The sequence below is a fragment of the Oncorhynchus mykiss genome, chromosome 12 (genome assembly GCF_013265735.2).
Source record: "Oncorhynchus mykiss isolate Arlee chromosome 12, USDA_OmykA_1.1, whole genome shotgun sequence".
NCBI classification, from domain to species: Eukaryota; Metazoa; Chordata; class Actinopteri; order Salmoniformes; family Salmonidae; genus Oncorhynchus; species Oncorhynchus mykiss.
This window is the reverse complement of record NC_048576.1, coordinates 94,335,086-94,358,739: the sequence shown is the minus strand read 5'-3', so window position 1 is coordinate 94,358,739 and position 23,654 is coordinate 94,335,086. Positions and strand designations below refer to the sequence as shown.

Genomic DNA, 23,654 nt, shown 5'->3' with positions numbered 1-23,654 from the left:
ACTACACTAATGTTAATGCACATACCACCCTCCACCAATTTCAAACCCACACACACACACACCTATGCCCTTGTACTCACACACAAATACACACAAGCACACAGTTAGACACACATTGATAAAGAAAAAATAATAATGAATGAATCTGTATTTCGAATTGTCAATGAGACAGGGGGCTCGGTCGGGCAAGAGGAAGAAGGATTGGGAAACTAATTGCAAGTAATAATAACCTGAACTCCGCCTAGCAGAAAAATCTTTGTATTAGCAACTATTACTTATTAGTTTATATTGTATTAAAGTTAAGGGGTGAACCATAGTAGGGGATAAAAAGGGAAAACAGGATCTTGAGAACTGAGTGTCTTGTTTGTAAATTGCTGTAAGTGTAAACTCCGGGTTGCAAACTATATTAAACAAACTAACCTCTGATCAAAGAAGTTTCCTGTGGTCACTTTTATGAACATATACAGAAAGTGTAAGGAATATCTGCCCTGTTATCACTATTTCTATTCATTACGGAATAGTAGGCTGATAAATAGGCAAATCATTTGGAGTCGTGCATCTATAAAAATTGTTTGCAGACCGTCATAATAGCAAAGAAGAAGAAGACCCCTTCCTTCACAACAGCTCTGCTCGGTGAAATGCAGCAAGAATGAATGCCCTGACTTCTGCCAAGGTTGCATCGCCGTAAATGCTGTATGGCCTCTGCAGACGTCGGATTGAACATACATCGGACTTTACTGTTTCACCACAAGGATGGCGCAGCGCTAATCGGTATTTTATTTACGAGGCCACTCTTACTGGGCCTCAGCCAATAAAAAATATGTGGACGCTCAAAGAGAACGTTGCCAGAGAAGAAGAGGCAAAGAGAGGCCCAACTCGAGGGAAAATCTGTCGCCCTCCAGCAGGTGGCGTTTTTTCCCCGCTCCACCAGGCAAGGAGTTTTTGTGTGGAGGTCAATGAAAATGTGATGATTTTGGTCAATCAAAAAACGAATGGCTTATGTGAGGTTTATTTGATCAATATAAGTTTCTTAGTCTGCACCCCTAAGTCCGCTATAAGCCCTTGGCGGGACGCTTTTGCGTCTTCCATTCAGAGAACCGCTACACGCCCTATAAAGGCATCTAGCCATGAGCTCATTTGAAAGACAATAGCAAAGAATTTCTCTAACCAAGCTGTTTTTGTTGTTTCTATAAATACCTTAGATTTGTGATTTTAGATTTTATTTGCAAATATAAAAACAATACAACCACACGTGGACATAAATCATTTACTATCATTCAGGATGATTCTAAAACAGTGAAACATGTAATGTACCGTTTAAATAGATTCATGATATAATACAAAAGTATTTTCTAGCATAATGACTCCCTAAACCGCCTCACCCACTTGAAGAGAGGTGTTGATGACTATGTACAGTAGGTGGCGGCACCTTTTAAACACCACAGAAGAAGCCGGAAAGCATCAACAGGAAGTACTTTGTTACCATCCTCTATCTAGTTTTCAAACCAAACAAATTTCCGCATCCTTTCCCAGGATGTTTCTAATGTAAGATTAGTCTAAATGAGACGTTCATTTGTCACAACTGAAATGGAGTTTTGATATTTATAAAGTTGTGGTCGAGCTTTTCTTTATCTGAACGTTGTGACAAAGAAAGTAACTAGCATACACATTTAGTGTCGTTGTTTATTTTTTCGAAAGAATAAGGTAACGTTAGCTTCCACGATGGATCGGGTAAGTTTGGTTGACTTTTATTAATAGTATACCTATGGTGGTGTTTTAAATGTCTATGTCCAGTTTTCACGTGTGATCCTCCACATACATGAGTTCGATTTGAACAGCAGGAGAAAAGAAACCATGGTGGTAATTTCAGCCAAGTAGCCTACTAGCTCATCGCACACAGATTGATGATACAAGGCAATGCTCAACCGGCAGGTCAAGTCAGAACCAGGGAGAAATAATTAGGCATCGCCTACACCAATTATGTATATAAACCCTGGATTGCTGATGCTATATATTTGCCACTGAGAGGCTTTGAAGGCACCGGTTAACTTCTTTGAACACCTCAAATTGTTTCTCCAGATGTCAGTTCGACCACACAGCGTTTACACACTAATTTGTTGCGCCCAAATAAAGAAAACGACCATTGAAAATAGGTGATTTTTGTTGCTAGGCTACCATTTAAAGTGCTGTTAGTTTGTGTTTGCGCGCGTCTTTATGCGGAAGTAACACAACAATGATAGCCAGTGTCGAAGAATGATATGGAGTTAATTTTAGTCAAATTATTGAGCATATCCTCCGCGCGAGTAAGCATCAAAAATTGTCCTTATTTAGCATATCAAGATCCTGATGTGGACCTCAGTCTAGAGCTTAAAATATACAATGTAGGCCTACTGTCAGTATTTTTCGTCATATTGAGAAAATAAGATGTCCACATAGGCCTATCACAGGATATTGAATGATTCCATATCCGCCCATAGGAAATGTCCATGTGTGATATTCAGAGTAATCCCAATATCATCTGTTTAAAAGAAAATAGTTGTGATATAGTTTTTTACATTAGAACTTGAAAAAACATTGGAACAAAGACATCTGGATTGTTTTGATACAGTTGAAGTCAGAAGTTTACATACACCTTATCCAAATACATTTGAACTCAGTCTTTCACAATTCCTGACATTTAATCCTAGTAAAAATTCCCTGTTTTAGGTCAGTTAGGATCACCACTTTATTTAAGAATGTGAAATTTCAGAATAGTAGTAGAGATAATGATTTATCAGCTTTTATTTATTTAATCGCATTCCCAGTGGGTCAGAAGTTTACATACACTCAATTAGTATTTGGTAGCATTGCCTTTAACTTGTTTAACGTGGGTTAAACGTTTTGGGTAGCCTTCCACAAGCTTCCCACAATAAGTTGGGTGAATTTTGTCCCATTCCACCTGACAGAGCTGGTGTAACTGAGTCATAGGCCTCCTTGCTCGCACATGCTTTTTCAGTTCTGCCCACAAATATTCTATAGAATTGAGGTCAGGGCTTTGTTATGGCCACTCCAATACCTTGACTTTATTGTCTTTAAGCCATTTTGCCACAACTTTGGAAGTATGCTTGGGGTCATTGTCCATTTGGAAGACCCATTTGCGACCAAGCTTTAACTTCCTGACTGATATCTTGAGATGCTGCTTCAATATATCCACATAATTTTCTATCCTCATGATGCCAACTATTTTGTGAAGTGCACCAGTCCCTCCTGCAGCAAAGCACCCCCACAACATGATGCTGCCACCCCCGTGCTTTCGTCGGCTTGCAAGCGTCCCCCTTTTTCCTCCAAACATAACGATGGTCATGAAACAAAAATATAAAGTTTTTAAAGTCATCAGACCAGAGACAATTCTAGTTCAATCCTTGTCCCCGTGTGCAGTTACAAACCGTAGTCTGGCTTTTTTTATGGCGGTTTTGGAGCAGTGGCTTCTTCCTTGCTGAGCAGCCTTTCAAGTTATGTCGATATTGGACTCACACACACGTTTAAAACCAAAGTCCCTGCCAAAAACAATGTAGTCCCATCAACCTAAGCTAAATATGTCTATCCATGGTGCTGATTTCTGTGTGTGCGTACAAATAAAATGAAAAAAAACGTGTTGTGTGTCCCAACTTATGTTCCCTGAACGGTCTTGGACTCTGTCGTACACGCGTACAGACAACGATCGCTGACATTGACACAGAAGCTGGCTAACGATAGCTAGTTCACATCCAAATGACAGTCCTACATTTTTGCAGAAAACATAGCTGATCCGTTCAAAACCAAATAGACACGCTGCTACCTTACAATGCAATAGACTTTTGCACCGCTAGCTAGCTACTCCATAGACCAAGCTATATTTAGAGCTAGCCATATTTCACTGTCCGGCAGGACACCACTCAAGCTGTAGCTGAGAAAACAAATAGACATGTAAAACAGCATGTTGTGGACTGCAGTGAGAAAATGCATGCTGGCTAGTATCAGAACAAACTCAGTTTCAAACATCCTGAATAAATTAAAATAGTCTCCTTCTCCTGTCTTCTTTACAATTTTAATCCAAACCTGTGCAGATAAAGTGCCAAACTAAGAACTTTCCCAATTGACTGGCTTGATTATTTTCCCAGCTCCGATCTGGATGCTGGACTTGCCCATGTGTTGGATATCTGTGGGGGGCAAGAGAATATGTTATGAAATAAAAAAAAAATATTTCTCAGTAGCTTGCATTGCTAAAACAAAGGTTTAAGGAAATACAGGCAGGCACCACATTGCTACAAGACAAAATCATTTGGTCAATTAATCACGATGGTCTTGTAAGTATTAAAGCAGTGTGTTAACTTAATTTAAACTCAATAAATAAATCATTTTGAAGAGCCTGGTCCTTCCCCCCACCAGCAGCCAACCAGCAGTGTAGCTACCAGTCCCAGGGGTCCCCTCAAGGAGTTATACTGACAGACACCCGTAGGATACATTGCTTTATAAAATAAGCAACAACCACTCAGACCAATTCCAGGATTTAATTTAATAATATGTTTTGTAGTGTTAAATATGTCATTATAGTGTTGCATGTTTTATAGAGTTTAAAAAATGTTTATGGTGTTACATAATATTTTATAGTGTTAAAAAATGGTAGGTCTACATCATGTTTCTTTGTATCTGCAGGAACAGTTGCACCCATGGCCCTCACGCTAGCTCCACTTCTACCTACATAATATGTTAAGGAATCCCTAGTTATCTTTCCTTCCTCCCTAACTGTGCACTTGTTCACTTCCCTTCACTGATTTGAAAGGAAATGGCTGTTATAAAACATATGGTGGATTCTCCCACTATCACATGACTCCACCAATCCAATGACATTTTTTTCTCTCTCATTGGTACAATTTTCATAAGTATGTTGTAGATTTTCGTTACTGTAAGTACAACGATGTTCCTGTCATTTGTTGACATTACATTTAACTATCATTTAATCAAACTACTAAAAACTGAATTACGAAAGCAAAATTATAAAGTGTCAAGTGGACAATGTACTGCTGAAATACTTGGGTGTTAAATTACATTTTATTCCACTCATTATCTGAATGTTGTTGATTTTTAGATGTGGCTGCTGTTACAGTAACAAGTCACATAGAAAAGTGGATCTTGAGCAATGTTACATGGAGCAGAAATTGCACCAGGCTACACAATACCTTTTTACTGTAGGTGTCTACTACATGTTACAATACCCCTATATCTGATGGTTTATTCTATGTATGTACTGTATAAGGATACTGAAACTATGAGACTGACATTTTTCTCAACATTCTCCAAGTGGGATAACTAGCAGCAGTAGTTCTGGTGTTTAGGTTTTTCATCACTGGTTATTTGAACAAACCATGATTTAGCAGGTGTTAGTTACCATCTTTCACAGGGGACGTTTGGCCCTTATCAAGAGGGAGGAACTCCTCATTCTGGTTCTGCTCCTCGTTCTAGCATCTCCTAATCTCTTAACTCGGGTGAAAGATGTGTTCAACTCCAATGAATGCTCAATCAAGGTTCTGAACATAAAATGGGGCATTACAAGTGTCATCAGTTTTGGCATTTGTACTAAGAGTAAAAAAATATATAAACCACTTTCATTTGAAAAATGTGTGATTTGAAAAAATATGTACATTTGTGGAAAGTAGTGAACGATTACACACTTCAGGAGAAATGGGGTACTATAAGGATGCAGCCATCAATCAGAGATTTAGACTAAAGTCATCACATTTTTTGGTCTAATGATATTCTATGTACAATACTTTCTGTGGTCACCAGGACAGAGCTAGTCCGTCCCCCTCCAACCTGCCAGAGTCCCCTGGTCACAACTCTCCTGGTAGCGCCTTACTGCTGGATCTGAAGAGGGTGTTTGTGCAGCTGGTCGACTGCAGGAAAACAGCAGGGCAGAGTGGAACTGTGAGAGAAGGACACGAGGAGGGAGATTTGATTTCATCAAGTAAGAACAATGGGGTGTGTGGATGAAACTACAATCTGATTCTGCAACTTCTGTTAATTCATTGATAAACAATATATACTCAGTTTATTAGGTACACCAATCTAGTACCGGATCGGGCCAGCCTTTGCCTCCAAAACAGCCTGAATTCTCCGGAGCCTGGACTGCTGCTGACTGGATGTTTGCTTTTTTGATGCACCATTCTTGGTAAACGCTGGATACTGTCGTGTGTGAAAAGTCCAGGAGTGTGGCTGTTTCTGAGATTCTGGATCTGGCGTGCCTGGCACCGGCGATCATACCTCGCTTAGATCACTTGTTTTTCCCATTCTGATGTTCAATCAAACAGGAACTTAATGTCTCTGCCTGTCTGTCTGCTTTGTATAGCAAGCCATAGCCACGTGACTCACTGTCTGTAGGAGTGACCTATTTTCATGAACTGGGGAGTGTACCTAATAAACTGTCCACTGAGTGTATAATGATATATTGTTGATGTTTGTTTGTTTTATGGACCCATTATTCCAAAACCTAGTTATTCAATGTCTGTTTCACAGGGGACTTTCCTAACCGTCGCTCTCTCAGTGGGAGGGACTTATCATCTGGGGAGCTTCAACAACAACATGTTGCTGACGAGGCAGAGAAGAGTGTCTCCCAATCAGAACACCTCAAACACCAGCACAGACGTACAGGGAAGAAATCTCACCACAGCTGCTCTGACTGTGGGAAGAGTTTCACTACACGAAGATCCTTCATAACTCACCTGCGTATTCACACCGGAGAGAAGCCTTATCACTGTTATCAGTGTGGGAAGAGCTTCAATCAGTCAGGCAACCTGACAGCACACCAGGTAACACACACTGGAGAGAAGCCTTACAGCTGTGATCAGTGTGGGAAGAGTTTTGCTGTATCAGGACACCTGAATAGACACCAGCTAACACACACTGGAGAGAAGCCTTATAGCTGTGGTCAGTGTGGAAAGAGCTTCAATCAGTCAGGCAACCTGACAGCACACCAGCTAACACATACTGGAGTGAAGCCTTATAGCTGTGATCAGTGTGGGAAGAGCTTTGCTCGGTCTCGAGAGCTGACAACACACCAGGTAACACACACTGGAGTGAAGCCTTATAGCTGTGATCAGTGTGGGAAGAGCTTTGCTCAAGATTCCAACCTAACTAGACACCAGGTAACGCATACAGGAGAAAAGCCTTACAGCTGTGATCAATGTGGGAAGAGCTTTGCTCAAGCTTCCAACCTAACTACACACCAGCGAACACACACAGGAGAAAAGCCTTATAGCTGCGATCAGTGTGGAAAGAGCTTTGCTACATATAACACCTTCAAATATCATCTGAGAATTTATGAAGGGGAGAAGCCTTACCCCTGCCTTGATTGTGGGAAAAACTTTGCTAGTGCAGGAGCCCTAACCATACACCAGCGTGTACACACAGGAGAGAAGCCTTATAGCTGTGATCAGTGTGGGAAGAGCTTTGCTGTAGCTTCCACCCTGATTATACACCAGCGCATTCACACTGGAGAGAAGCCATATAGCTGTGATCAGTGTGGAAAGAGCTTTGCTGTGGTTTCCACCTTGAATAAACACTATCGCATACACACTGGAGAGAGAACTTATATCTGTCTATGTGGAAAGAACTTTGCTCGAGCTTCCACCCTGATTATACACCAGCGAACACACACTGGAGAGAAGCCTTATAGTTGTGATCAGTGTGGAAAGAGCTTTGCTGAGTCAGGGACCCTGAATTCACACCAGCGAACACACACTAGAGAGAAACCCTATGTCTGTCTATGTGGAAAGAGTTTTACTCATTTAGGGAATATTAGAAAACACCAGAAAGCAAAAATGTGCCATATTTCAACTCCCTCCTATTTGACACCATTTCCAGATCCCTAAATAAAGGATCAATAGAAAACATCTAGTGAACAGTCATATCCATCTCCCATTCTTAAACAGTTGACTTAGTCTGATCACCATGGTAACCTCTGTGCAGCATAATATGCAGCTCTGATCTAGGATCAGGTCTCCCCTGTGTCTATGTAATATCACACATTGATCTAAATGGATAAATGTTATCATTGGAAATGTCATAGTGAACCTGTGGGGGGATGTCGATAATTATCTTCTTTCATGTACTCATGATAATATTATTATTATTAAATGTCATTATGTAGAATAATGTTTCAACAATAGGTGTATATTCATGTATTCAATTAATCAATACATTCAATCCAATTATCTTCTAAACCAGAAGTTATCACTTAAATGGTGTATTTTATAAATCTATATTGATTAAAATGATCCTAAATCTAATCCATGATATATTGGATAATTATTTCCATGAGTTCAAGGCAAGATCTATGTATACTGTGTCTTGTATCAACGGTTAATGTAATAACTTTTAAATTTATAATGTAATAAAACTGGTAAATGTAACATCTTGTTGGTTAATATGATAAAATGTTGTCTAATAACCTTTTCCACTTAATGTAATAAGTTATTGGTATCAGGTTACAACTTTTTAAAATTAATAACGTAATAACTTACTTGTAATAACACCTAAACCAATGTTTAATGTTTACTTCACCAATGTTAATGCACATACCACCCTCCACCAATTTCAAACCCACACACACAAACCTATGCCCTTGTACTCTAACACGAACAAGCACGCAGTTATAGACACATACATTGAAAAAATTAAATAATAATAATAACAATTCATCTGTAGTTCTTATAGTCAATGAGACAGGGGGCTCGGTCGGGCAAGAGAAAGGAGGATTGGGAATCTGCAAATAACAATAAGCTGAACTCCGCCTAGCAGAAACATCTTTGTATTAGCAACTATTAATGATTAGTTTATATTGTGTTAAAGTTAAGGGATGTCACCCTGCGAGGGGATATAAAGAGAAAACACCATCTTGAGAACTGAGTGTCTTGTTTGTAAATTGCTGTAAGTGTAAACTCCGGGTTGCAAACTATATTAAACAAACTAACCTCTGATCAAAGAAGTTTCCTGTGGTCACTTGTATGAACATATGCAGAAAGTGTAAGGAATTTCTGCCCTGTTGTTACTATTTCTATTCATTACAGAATTTCTCTAACCAAGATGTTTTTGTTGTTTCTATAAATACCTTAGATTTTGATTTTAGATTTGATTTGCAAATATAACAACAATACAACCACACGTGGACAAAATGCATTTACTATCATTCAGGATGATACTAAAACAGTGAATATGTAATTTACAGTTTCAATAGATTCATGAGATAATACAAAAGTATTTTCTCGCGCAATGACTCCCTAAACCGCCTCACCCACTTGAAGAGAGGTGTTGATGACTATGTACAGTTGGTGGTGGCACCTTTTAAACACCACAGAAGAAGCCGGAAAGCATCAACAGGAAGTACTTTGTTACCATCCTCTATCTAGTTTTCAAACCAAACACATTTCCACATCCTTTCCCAGGATGTTTCTAATGTAAGATTAGTCTAAATGAGACGTTTATTTGTCACAACTTCAATGTAGTTTTGATATTTATAAAGTTGTGGTCGAGCTTTTCTTTATCTGAACGCTGTGACTAAGAAAGTAACTGTAGCATACACATTTAGTGTCGTTTTTTCTTATTTTTTAGAAAGAATACAGTAACGTCAGCTTCCACGGTGGATTGTGTAAATTTGGTTGACTTTTATTAATAGTATCCCTATTGTGGTGTTTTAAATGTCTAGGTCCAGTTTTCACGTGTGATCTTCCACATCCATGAGTTCGATTTGAACAGCAGGAGAAAAGAAACCATGGTGGTAATTTCAGCCAAGTAGCCTACTAGCTCATCGCACACAGATGGATGATACAAGGCAATGCTCAACCGGCAGGTCAAGTCAGAACCAGGGATAAATAATTAGGCATCGCCTACACCAATTATGTATCGGTTAACTTCTTTGAACACCTCAAATTGTTTCTTCAGATGTCAGTTCGATCACACAGCGTTTATACACTACTTTGTTGCGCCCAAATAAAGAAAACGACCATTGAAAATAGGTGATTTTTGTTGCTAGGCTACCAGTTACGGTGCTTTTAGCTTGTGTTTGCGCGCGTCTTTATGCGGAAGTAACACAACAATGATAGCTAGTGGCAATGATATGGAGTTCATATTAGTAAAATTATTGAGCATATCCTCCGCGCAAATAAGCATCAGAAATTGTCCTTATTTAGCATATCAAGACCCTGATGTGGACCTCAGTCTAGAGCTTAAAATATACAATGTAGGCCTACTGTCAGTATTTGTCGTCATATTGAGAAAATAAGATGTCCACATAGGCCTATCACAGGATATTGAATGATTCCATATCCGCCCATAGGAAATGTCCATGTGTGATATTCAGAGTCATCACAATAACATCTGTCTAAAAGAAAATAGTTCTGATATTGTTTTTTACATTAGAACTTGAAAAAACACTGGAACAAAGACATCTGGATTGTTTTGAAACAGTTGAAGTCGGAAGTTTACATCCACCTTATCCAAATACATTTGAACTCAGTCTTTCACAATTCCTGACATTTAATCCTAGTAAAAATTCCCTGTTTTAGGTCAGTTGGGATCACCACTTTATTTAAGAATGTGAAATTTCAGAATAAAAGTAGAGCGAATGATTTATCAGCTTTTAATTATTTCATCACATTCCCAGTGGGTCAGAAGTTTACATACACTCAATTAGTATTTGTTAGCATTGCCTTTAATTTGTTTAACGTGGGTCAAACGTTTCGGGTAGCCTTCCACAAGCTTCCCACAATAACTTGTGTGAATTTTGTCCCATTTCACCTGACAGAGCTGGTGTAACTGAGTCAGGTTTGTAGGCCTCCTTGTTCGCACACGTTTTTTCAGTTCTGCCCACAAATTTTCTATAGGATTGAGGTCAGGGCTTTGTGATGGCCACTCCAATACCTTAATTTTGTTATCCTTAAACCATTTTGCCACAACTTTGGAAGTTTGCTTGGGGTCATTGTCTATTTGGAAGACCCATTTGCGACCAAGCTTTAACTGATATCTTGAGATGCTGCTTCAATATATCCACGTAATTTTCTATCCTCATGATGCCAACTATTTTGTGAAGTGCACCAGTCCCTCCTGCAGCAAAGCACCCCCACAACATGATGCTGCCACCCCCGGTGCTTCACGGTTGGGATGGTGTTTTTCGGCTTGCAAGCCTCCCCTTTTTCCTCCATACATAACGATTGTCAGTATGGCCAAACAGTTCTATTTTTGTTTCATCAGACCAGAGGACATTTCTCCAAAAAGTACAATATTTGTCCTCATGTGCAGTTGCAAACCATAGTCTGGCTTTTTTTTTGGCAGTTTTGGAGCAGTGGCTTCTTCCTTGCTGAGCGGCCTTTCAGGTTATGTCGATATGGATATGGATATAGATACTCTTGTACCTGTTTCCTCCAGCATCTTCACGAGGTCCTTTGCTGTTGTTCTAGGATTCATTTGCACTTTCCGCACCAAAGTACGTTCATCTCTAGGAGACAGAACGCGTCTCCTTCCTGAGCGGTATGAAGGCTGCGTGGTCCCATGGTGTTTATACTTGCGTACTATGTAAACGTCTGACCTACTAGAATTGTGATACAGTGAATTAATCTGTCTGTAAACAATTGTTGGAAAAATTACTTGTGTCATGCACAAAGTAGATGTCCTAACTGACTTGCCAAAACTATACTTTGTTAACAACAAATGTGTGGAGTGGTTGAAAAACAAGTTTTAATGACTCCAACCAAAGTGTATGTAACCTTCCGACTTCAACTGTATATATCCTAACTTCACTTTACAAGGTTCTCTTCAAGAGTCCAGATATTTTTATTGGCTGAGGCCCAGTAAGGTTAGCCTCGTAAATACCGGACTGATTACCGCTGTGCTAGATTTGTGTTTGGTGGAGGGTGGTATGTGCATTAACATTAGTAAAGTAACACATTAAAACATTGATTTCGGTGTTTTTACATGATCGGTTGAAGTTATTACATTATTCATCACAAAAGTTGTTACTCACCGGACTGATAATGTAACTTATTACATTAAATGGAAAAAGTTATACTATAACAATTCCACATTTTATCATATTAACCAACAAGACATTACATTTACCAGTTTTATTACATTGTAAATCGAAAAGTTATTACATTAACCGTTGTTACAAGACACAGCATACAGAGTTCATGCCTGGGCCTCATGGATATTATTATCCAAAATAATATTGATTAGTTTTAGGAACATAAGTCAATTTAGATTTGTTTATTATTATAATAAAAATATAACATTGAAGTGATATATTCATGTTTAGAATACAATGGATTGAATTTATTGATCAATTGAATACATGAATATATACCTATTGTTGAAACCTTATTCCGCGTGAGATTTAATGACAATAGTATCATGAGTATATGAAAGAAGATTATCCCCCCACACACAGGTTCACTGTGACATCTTCTATGATAACATTTATCCACTCAAATCACAAATGTGTGATATTACATAGACACAGGGGAGACCTGATTCTAGATCAGAGCTGCATATTATGCTCCACAGAGGTTACCATGGTGATCAGACTGGGTCAACTGTTTAAGAATGGGAGATGGATATGACTTTTTCACTAGATGTTTTCTATTGATCCATTATTTAGGGATCTGGAACGGTCCGGGATAGGAGGGAGATGAAATATGTCATGCTTGTGTTTTCTCATTGGCCCTAAATGAACGAAGCTCTTCCCACGTACAGTACCAGTCAAAAGTTTGGACACACCTACCCATTCAAGGTTGTTGTTTTAAACGATTTTCTACATTGTAGAATAATAAAGAATCAAATCAAACTTAATTTGTCACATGCGCCGAAAACAAGTGCAGACCTGGCCATCAAATGCTTACTTACAAGCCCTTAACCAACAGTGCAGTTCAAGAAGATGAACTAAAGTAAACATTAATAAAAAGTAACACAAAAACATAACAGTAACAAGGCTACAGGGGGTACCAGTACCGAGTCAGTGTGGGGGCTATATACAGGGGGTACCGGTACCGAGTCAGTGTGGGGGCTATATACAGGGGGTACCGGTACCGAGTCAGTGTGGAGGTTATATACAGGGGGTACCTGTACCGAGTCAGTGTGGGGGCTATATACAGGGGGTACCGGTACCGAGTCAGTGTGGGGGCTATATACAGGGGTGTACCGGTACCGAGTCAGTGTGGAGGTTATATACAGGGGGTACCGGTACCGAGTCAGTGTGGAGGTTATATACAGGGGGTACCGGTACCGAGTCAGTGTGGAGGTTATATACAGGGGGTACCGGTACCGAGTCAGTGTGGAGGTTATATACAGGGGGCACCGGTACCGAGTCAGTGTGGAGGTTATATACAGGGGGTACCGGTACCGAGTCAGTGTGGAGGTTATATACAGGGGGTACCGGTACCGAGTCAGTGTGGAGGTTATATACAGGGGGTACCGGTACCGAGTCAGTGTGGAGGTTATATACAGGGGGTACCGGTACCGAGTCAGTGTGGAGGTTATATACAGGGGGTACCGGTACCGAGTCAGTGTGGAGGTTATATACAGGGGGTACCGGTACCGAGTCAGTGTGGAGGTTATATACAGGGGGTACCGGTACCGAGTCAGTGTGGAGGCTATATACAGGGGGTACCGGTACCGAGTCAGTGTGGAGGTTATATACAGGGGGTACCGGTACCGAGTCAATGTGGAGGTTATATACAGGGGGTACCGGTACCGAGTCAGTGTGGAGGTTATATACAGGGGGTACCGGTACCGAGTCAGTGTGGAGGCTATATACAGGGGGTACTGGTACTGAGTCAGTGTGGAGGTTATATACAGGGGGTACCGGTACCGAGTCAGTGTGGAGGTTATATACAGGGGGTACCGGTACCGAGTCAGTGTGGAGGTTATATACAGGGGGTACCGGTACCGAGTCAGTGTGGGGGCTATATACAGGGGGTACCGGTACTGAGTCAGTGTGGAGGCTATATAAAGGGGGTACCAGTACCGAGTCAGTGTGGGGGCTATATACAGGGGGTACCGGTACCGAGTCAGCGTGCAGGGGTGCAGGTTAGAGGTAATTTGTACATGTAGGTCGGGGTGAAGTGACTATACATAGATAATAAACAGCAAGTAGCAGCAGTGTACAAAACAAATGGAGGGAGGGGTCAATGTAATAGATGGGTGGCCATTTGATTAATTGTTCAGCAGCCTTACGGCTTGGGGGTAGAAGCTGTTAAGGAGCCTTTTGGTCTTAGACTTGGCGCTCCGGTACTGTTTGCCGTGCGGTAGCAGAGAAAATAGTCTATGACTTGGGTGGCTGGAGTTTGACAATTTTATGGGCTATCCTCTGACACCACCTATTATATAGGTTCTGGATGGCAGGAAGCTTGGCCCCGTTGATGTACTGGGCCGTACGCACTACCCTCTGTAGCGCCTTACGGTCAGAAATGCCGAGCAGTTGCCATACCAGGCGGTGATGCAACAGTTCAGGATGCTCTCGATGGTGCAGCTGTAGAACCTTTTGAGGATCTGAGGACCCATGCCAAATCTTTTCAGTCTCCTGAGGGGGAATAGGATTTGTTGTGCCCTCATCACAACTTGGTGTGTTTGGACCATGATAGAGCTTTGGTGATGTGGACACCAAGGTACTTGAAACTCTTAACCCGCTCCACTGCAGCCCCGTTGATGTTAATGGGGGCCTGTTCGGCCCTCCTTTTCCTGTAGTCCATGATCAGCTACTTTGTCTTGCTCACATTGTGGGAGAAGTTGCTGTCCTGGCACCACACTGCCAGTTCTTTGACCTCCTCCCTATAGTTTGTCTCCTTGTTGATCAGGACTACCACTGTTGTGTCGTCAGCAAACTTAATGATGGAGTTGGAGTCATGTTTGGCCGCGCAGTCGTGGAAGAACAGGGAGTACAGGAGGGGACTAAGTACACACCCCTGAGGGCCCCGTGTTGAGGATCAGCGTGGCGGACGTGTTGTTGCCTACCCTTACCACCTGGGGTTAGCACATCAGGAAGTCCAGGATCCAGTTGCAGAGGGAGGCGTTTAGTCCCAGGGTCCTTAGCTTAGTGACAAGCTTCATGGGCACTATGGTGTTGAACTCTGAGCTGTAGTCAATGAACAGCATTCTCACATCGGTGTTCCTTTTGTCCAGGTGGGAAAAGGCAGTGTGGAGTACGATTGAGATTGCATCATCTGTGGATCTGTTGGGACGATATGCGAATTGGAGTGGATCTAGGGTATCCAGGAGGATGCTGTTGATGTGAGCCATGACCAGCCTTTCAAAGCACTTCATGGCTACCGATGTGAGTGCTACGGGGTGGTAATAATTTAGGTAGGTTACCTTTGATTCCTTGGGCACAGGGACTATGGTGGTCTGCTTGAAACATGTAGGTATTACAGACTCAGTCAAGGAGAGGATGAAAATGTCAGTGAAGACACTTGCCAGGTGGTCCACGCATGCTTTGAGTACACGTCCTGGTAATTCATCTCGCCCCGCGGTTTTGTGAATGTTGACCTGTTTAAAGGTCTTGCTCACATCGTCTACCGAGAGCATTTTCACATAGTCATCCACAACAGCTGGTGCTCTCATGTATGCTTCAGTGTTACTTGCCTCGAAGCGAGCATAAAAAGCATTTAGCTCATCTGGTAGGCCCGCATCACTGGGCAGCTCACGTCTGGGTTTCCATTTGTAGTCCGTAAGAGTTTAAGCCCTGCCACATCCGACGAGCATCAGAGCAGGTGTAGTAGGATTCAATCTTAATCCTTTATTGACGCTTTGCTTGTTTGACGGTTCGTCTGAGGGCATCACCGGATTTCTTATAGGCTTCCAGATTAGCGTCCCGCTCCTTGAAAGCTGCAGCTCTAGCCTTTAGCTCAATTCAGATGTTGCCTGTAATCCATGGCTTCTGGTTGGGATATGTACGTACAGTCACTGTGGGAACGACGTCGTCAATGCACTTATTGATGAAGCTGATGGAGGTGGTATACTCCAATGCCATTGGATGAATCCTGGAACATATTCTAGTCTGTGCTAACAAAACAGTCCTGTAGCGTAGCATCCGCTTCACCTGACCACTTCCGTATTGATCTAGTCACTGGTACATCCTGCTTTAGTTTTTGCTTGTAAGCAGGAATCAGGAGGATATAATTATGGTCAGATTTGCCAAATGGAGGGCGGGGGAGAGCTTTGTACGCACCTCTGTGTGTGAAGTAAAGGTGTTCTAGAGTTTTTTTCCCTCTGGTTGCACATGTGACATGCTGGTAAAAGTTTGCCTACATTAAAGTCCCTGGCCACTAGGAGCGTTGTTTCTGGGTGAGCATTTTCTTGTTTGCTTATGGCCTTATAGAGTTGTTTTTTTGCGGTCTTAGTGCCAGCATCGGTCTGTGGTGGTAAATAGATGGCTACGAATAATATAGATGAGAAATCTCTTGGTAGATAGTGTGGTCTACAGCTTATCATAAGGTATTCTACCTCAGGCGAGCAATAACTCTAAACTTCTTTAATATTAGACATCACGCACCAGCTGTTATTGACAAAAAAACACACACCACCACCCCTAGTCTTACCAGACGTAGCTTCTCTGATCTGCCGGTGCATTGAAAATCCCTCCAGCTCTATATTATCTGTGTTGTCGTTCAGCCACGACTCGGTGAAACATAAGATATTACAGTTCTTAATGTCCTGTCGGTAGGATAATCGTAGGACATCAATTTTATTTTCCAACGATTGCATGCCAGCAAATAGAATTGATCGCAGTGGAAGTTTACTCGCTTCCCTACAGATTCTTAAGAGGCACCCCGTTATGCGTCCTCTTTTCCTCCGCCTCTTCTTCACGCAAATGATGGGGAAATGGGCCTGTTCCCGGGAGAGCAGTATATCTTTCTTGTGTGACTTGTTAAAGGAAAAAGCTTCTTCCAGTTCGTGGTGGGTAATCCCAGTTCTGATGTCCAGAAGTTATTTTTTGGTCATAAGAGATGGTAGAAGTAACATTATGTACAAAATAAGTTTAAAAAATAAGTTACAAATGCAAAAAAAAAATAACAAAATAGCATAATTGGTTACGGGCATGTAAAACGTCAGCCATCTTTTTCGGCGCCATCTTAACAAGAAGACCTCAAAACTATGAAATAACACATATAGAATCATGTAGTAACCAAAAAAAAGTGTTAAACAAATCAAAACATATTTGAGATTCTTCAAAGTAGCCACCCTTTGCCTTGATGAAAGCTTTGCACATTCTTGGCATTCTCTCAACTTGGTTCATGAGGTAGTCACCTGGATGCGTTTGAGCCAATCAGTTGTGTTGTGACAAGGTAGGGGTGGTATTCAAAAGATAGCCTTATTTGGCCTCCCGGGTGGCGCGGTGGTTAAGGGTGCTGTACTGTAGCGCCAGCTGTGCCATCAGAGTCCCTGGGTTCGCGCCCAGGCTCTGTCATAACCGGCCGCGACCGGGAGGTCCGTGGGGCGACGCACGATTGGCCTAGCGTCGTCCGGGTTAGGGAGGGATTGGTCGGTAGGGATCTCCTTGTCTCATCGCGCACCAGCGATTACTGTGGCGGGCCGGGCGCAGTGCGCGCTAGCCAAGGTTGCCAGGTGCACGGTGTAGCCTCCGACACATTGGTGTAGCCTCCGACACATTGGTGCGGCTGGCTTCCGGGTTGGAGGCGCGCTGTGTTAAGAAGCAGTACGGCTGGTTGGGTTGTGTATCGGAGGAGGCATGACATTCAGCCTTCGTCTCTCCCGAGCCCGTACGGGAGTTGTAGCAATGAGACAAGATAGTAGCTACTACAACAATTGGATACCACGAAAATGGGGAGAAAAATGGGTAAAATTAAAAAAAAAAAAAAAAGATAGCCCTATTTGGCAAAATACCAAGTCCATAGGGTGGCAAGAACAGCTCAAATAAGAAAAGTGTATACGGTCTGTCGCAAAAACCATCAAGCACTATGATGAGCGCTCTCATGAGGACCGCCACAGGAAAGGAAGACCCAGATTCACGTCTGCTGCAGAGTAAAAGCTCATTAGAGTTACCAGGCTCAGAAATGACTGCCCAAATAAATGCTTCACATAGTTCAAGTAACAGACACATCTCAACATCAACTGTTTTTGTATTTTTTTATTTAAAACTTTAATTTAACCTTCTCTGTTCAGAGGAGACTGCGTGAAATCAGGCCTTCATGGTCGACATGCTGCAAAGAAACCACTAATAAAGGACACCAATAGGATGAACAGACTTGCTTGGGCCAAGAAACACGAGCAATGGACATTAGACGAGTTGAAATCAATCAGATTTAAGCGCAAGTTTTAGCGAACTTTCAAAGTTCTTGAAATATTCCATATTGACTGACCATGTCTTAAAGTAATGATGTACTGTTGTTTCTCTTTGCTTATCTGAGCTGTTCTTGCCCTAATATGGACTTGGTCTTTTACCAAATAGGGCTAACTTCTGTATACCACCCCTACCATGTCACAACACAACTGATTGGCTCAAAGGCATTAAGAAGGAAAGAAATACCACAAATGAACTTCTAACAAGGCACACCTGTTAATTGAAATGCATTCCAGGTGACTACCTCATGAAGCTGGTTGAGATAATGCCAAGAGTGTGCAAAACTGTCATCAAGGCAAAGGGTGGCTACTTTGAAGAATCTTAAATATATTTTGAATTATTTAACATTTTTCTTGGTTACTACATGATTCCATATGTGTTATGTCAATAGTTTTTATGTTTTCACTATTATTCTACAATGTAGAAAATAAAAAAAATTAAGAAAAACCCTGGAATGTGTAGGTGTGTCCAAACTTTTGACTGGTACTGTATGTCTATCTAATGTTTTTCTCCAGTGTGTGTTAGCTGGTGTGTTTTCAGGTTTAATGATTGACTGAAGCTCTTTCCACAATGATCACAGCTGTAAGGCTTCTCTCCGGTGTGTGTTCGCTGGTGTGTATTCAGGTGTACTGATTGACTGAAGCTCTTTCCACAATGGTCACATCTGTAAGGCTTCTCTCCTGTGTGTGTTCGCTGGTGTGTATTCAGGTGTACTGATTGACTGAAGCTCTTGCCACACTGATAACAGCTATAGGGCTTCTCTCCAGTGTGTGTTCGCTGGTGTGTAGTCAGGGTGGAAGCTAGAGCAAAGCTCTTCCCACATAGACAGACATAAGTTTTCTCTCCAGTGTGTGTTTGATGGTGTCTAATCAGGGAGGAAACTACAGCAAAGCTCTTCCCACACTGATCACAGCTATAAGGCTTCTCTCCACTGTGTGTTAGCTGGTGTCTATTCAGGGTGGAAGCTACAGCAAAGCTCTTCCCACACTGATCACAGCGATAAGGCTTCTCACCTGTGTGTGTTCGCTGGTGTATAGTTAGTTTTTCTGATAGAGCAAAGCTCTTTCCACACTGATAACAGCTATAAGGCTTCTCTCCAGTGTGTGTTCGATGGTGTCTAATCAGGGAGGAAACTACAGCAAAGCTCTTCCCACACTGATCACAGCTATAAGGCTTCTCTCCTGTGTGTGTTCGCTGGTGTATAGTTAGTTTTTCTGATACAGCAAAGCTCTTTCCACACTGATAACAGCTATAAGGCTTCTCTCCAGTGTGTGTTCGATGGTGTCTAATCAGGGAGGAAACTACAGCAAAGCTTTTCCCACACTGTTCACAGCTATAAGGCTTCTCTCCAGTGTGTGTAACCTGGTGTCTACTCAGGGTGGAAGCTACAGCAAAGCTCTTTCCACACTGATCACAGATAAAAGGCTTCACTCCAGTTTGTGTTAGCTGGTGTGTAGTCAGGTTGCTTGACTGATTGAAGCTCTTTCCACCATCAAGGCACGGGTAAGGCCTCTCCCCTGCATGAATTTGCAGATGAGATTGGAAGGCGTTAGAAGCAGTGAAACTCTTCCCGCACTGAGAGCAGCAGTACGGTTTCTCCCGGGTGTGAATCCACTGGTGAATAATGAAATCACTCCTGCTAGTAAAACTCTTCCCACAGTCAGAGCAGCAGTGTTGAGGTTTCTTCCCTATACATCTCTGCTGGTGTTTCTTGGGGTGTTCTGGTCTATAGAGACACTTCTCTGTCTCGTCAGCAACACAATGTTGTTGAGGCTCCGCAGATGACAAGCCCCTCCAACTGAGAGAATGGTTAGTGCTGTCCCCTGTGAAACAAAGACATTGAATAACTATGTTTTGGAAATATAGGTCCATAAAAAAATACTATATTTACAATTTTAAAAATGTGTTTGTTATATAGCAGACTCTCTTCTCCAGCGCAACTTACAGGAGCAATTAGGGTTAAGTACCTTGCTCAAGGGCACAGAAAGATTTTTCACCTTGTCGGCTCAGAGATTTGAACCAGCAACCTTTATTAGTGGCCCAACGCTCTTAACCACTAACCTACTTGCTGCCCTTATCAATATACACTCATTGGCCAGTTTATTAGGTACAACCCCCTCCATTCATGAAACTGGATCGACAATTTACTGGCCACTGAGTGTTTACTGTTTATCAATGAATTAACAAAAGTTGCAGAATCAGATTTGTAGTCTCATCCACACACCACATTGTTCTTACTTGATGAAATCAAATCTTCATCTCCCTCCTCGTGTCCTTCTCTCACAGTTCCTGGTGTTTTCCTGCAGTCGACCAGCAACACAGACACCCTCTTCAGATCCAGCAGTAAGGCGCTACCAGGAGAATTGTGACCAGGGGACTCCGGCAGGTTGGAGGGGGATGGACTAGGTCTGTCCTGGTGACCACAGGAAGCATTGTACATAGAATATCATTAAACCAAACATTTGATTACTTTAGTCTAAATCTCTGATTGATTGGTGCATACTTGTAATATCGCATTTCTCCTGAAGTGTGTCACTGATCACTACTTTCCACAACATTTTCAATCACTTTGCCAAATATTTCCGATGGAAATGGTTTTTATATATATTTTTTTTACAAATGTCAAAACTGATAACACTTGGAATGCCCCGTCTTATGTTCAGAATGTTTGATTGAGCATTCATTGGAGTTGAACATCTTTCACCAGAGTTAATCATAGTTAAATTCTGGGTTAGGTGTCACATAATTAGTCAACTGCTCGCTTAAGTTCTGGGTTCATAAGTGGAGAGATTAAGAGATGGTTGAACAAGGAGAAGAACCGGAATGAGAAGCTCCACCCCCTCTTTCAAGATACGGGCTGAATGTCCCCTCCCCTTCCAACATGTGACAGATGGTAACACCTGCAAAATCATGATTGGTTCAAATAACCAGTGACACAAAACCTAAACACCAGAACTATTGCTGCTCGTTATCCCACTTTTGGAGCATGTTGAGAAAAATGTCAGTCTCATAGTTTCAGAATTCTTATACAGTACATATGTAACAGTATAACTTTAGACCATCCCCTCGACCACACCCGGGCGCGAACCAGGGACCCTCTGCACACATCAACAACTGACACCCACGAAGCATCGTTACCCATCGCTCAACAAAAGCCGCGGCCCTTGCAGAGCAAGGGGAACCACTACTTCAAGGTCTCAGAGCAAGTGACGTCACCGATTGAAACGCTATTTGGCGCGCATCACCGCTAACTAAGCTAGCTGTTTCACATCCGTTACACATACATAGAAGAAACCATCAGTTATGGGGGTATTGTGGCATGTAGTAGAAACCTACAGTAAAAAGGTATGGGTGTAGCCTGGTGCAATTTCTGCTCCATGTAACATTGCTCAAGATCCACTTTTCTATGTGACTTGTTACTGTAACAGCATCCTCATCTAAAAATCAACAACATTCAGATAATGAGTGTAATAAACTGTAATTTAACACCCAAGTATTTCAGCAGTACATTGTACACTACACCATTATTTCAAATTTCATTTTTATATATACTGTTTGTAAACTTGACACTTTATAATTTTGGTTTTGTAGATCAGTTTTTAGCAGTTTGATTAAATTATAGTAAAATGTATTAACAAATGACAGGAAATATTTTCAAAAGTAATCAATTGAAAATGGCCTAAGTGTTTTGAAACATATTTTTGTGCTTCGAGTTGTGAAAATGTACCATTGGATTGGGCTAGTCATGGGCTAGTCATGGGCTAGTCATGGGCTAGTCATGGGCTAGTCATGGGCTAGTCATGGGCTAGTCATGGGCTAGTGGGAGTGAAGGAAAGTGAACAAGTGCACAGTTAGGGAGGAAGGAAAGATAACTAGGGATTCCTTAACATATTATGTAGGTAGAAGTGGAGCTAGCGTGAGGGCCATGGGTGCAACTGTTCCTGCAGATCAATAAAATACAAAGAAAAATGATGTGAACATCCCTTTATTTAACACTATAAGCATTATTTAACACTATAAGCATTATTTAACACTAAGCATTATTTAACACTAAGCATTATTTAACACTATAAGCATTATTTAACACTATAAGCATTATTTAACACTATAAGCATTATTTAACACTATAAGCATTATTTAACACTATAAGCATTATTTAACACTATAAGCATTATTTAACACTATAAGCATTATTTAACACTAAGCATTATTTAACACTAAGCATTATTTAACACTATAAGCATTATTTAACACTATAAGCATTATTTAACACTATAAGCATTATTTAACACTATAAGCATTATTTAACACTATAAGCATTATTTAACACTAAGCATTATTTAACACTAAGCATTATTTAACACTATAAGCATTATTTAACACTATAAGCATTATTTAACACTATAAGCATTATTTAACACTATAAGCATTATTTAACACTATAAGCATTATTTAACACTATAAGCATTATTTAACACTATAAGCATTATTTAACACTATAAGCATTATTTAACACTAAGCATTATTTAACACTAAGCATTATTTAACACTATAAGCATTATTTAACACTATAAGCATTATTTAACACTATAAGCATTATTTAACACTATAAGCATTATTTAACACTATAAGCATTATTTAACACTATAAGCATTATTTAACACTAAGCATTATTTAACACTAAGCATTATTTAACACTATAAGCATTATTTAACACTATAAGCATTATTTAACACTATAAGCATTATTTAACACTAAGCATTATTTAACACTAAGCATTATTTAACACTATAAGCATTATTTAACACTATAAGCATTATTTAACACTATAAGCAAATTTATATGATTGAATTAAATCCTGGAATTGGTCTAGGGGGTTGTTGCTTATTTTATAAAGCAATGTACCCTACTGTCAGTATACCTCCTTGAGGGGTCCCCTGGGACTGGTAGCTACGCTGCTGGTGGGGGAAGGAACAGGGTATTTATTTAGTAAGTAATTTATTAAGTGTTAATAGTTTAAATTAAGTTAACACACTGCCAGGACTTGAGGTAGGCCTACTTTAGAAGAATCCAACAACTGATGCATTTTGTAGTTTTAGTAATTTTACATGGTCTAACATATCTGTATATCTGTATATCTGTAAACAAAACATTCCAAAGAACAGAATAGCATATTCTGAGTTTAAAGGTAGTTTCAGAGATATGATGTAGGCTATATGCACAAAGTAAACAGCATAGTGAGTCAATAACATGGACTTAATAAAGGCAGAACTAGTCACTTTAAATAACGCCG

The 23,654-nt window shown here is 40.8% G+C and overlaps 2 protein-coding genes across 2 annotated transcripts in view; one reads left to right on the top strand and one right to left on the bottom strand.

The window, feature by feature from the left end:
• Nucleotides 1–1,485: 1,485 nt before the first annotated feature.
• Nucleotides 1,486–8,998, top strand: LOC118937795 (zinc finger protein OZF-like). The gene is made up of 3 exons (XM_036939277.1): nt 1,486–1,731; nt 5,806–5,983; nt 6,532–8,998. The coding sequence occupies exons 1-3, from the start codon at nt 1,723–1,725 to the stop codon at nt 7,884–7,886; spliced, it is 1,542 nt and encodes a 513-aa protein (XP_036795172.1). The 5' UTR covers nt 1,486–1,722; the 3' UTR covers nt 7,887–8,998.
• A 9,760-nt stretch (nt 8,999–18,758) lies between these two features.
• The window catches only part of LOC110516947 (zinc finger protein 2 homolog), a 9,041-nt gene continuing 4,145 nt past the window's right edge, over nt 18,759–23,654 (bottom strand). The window contains exons 3-4 of the mRNA XM_036939278.1: nt 20,600–20,774; nt 18,759–20,184 (exon numbers count right to left, since the gene is read on the bottom strand). Coding sequence (XP_036795173.1) covers nt 18,860–20,184; nt 20,600–20,774 — 1,500 coding nt within the window. The 3' untranslated portion in view covers nt 18,759–18,859. The remainder of the gene's footprint in view (nt 20,185–20,599; nt 20,775–23,654) is intronic.

What these genes read in the sequence shown, in the direction of transcription:
- LOC118937795 (XM_036939277.1), top strand. An exon ending in GGGAGATTTGATTTCATCAA is followed by an intron (nt 5,984 to 6,531) that starts GTAAGAACAATG and finishes TCTGTTTCACAG; the next exon opens with GGGACTTTCCTAACCGTCGC.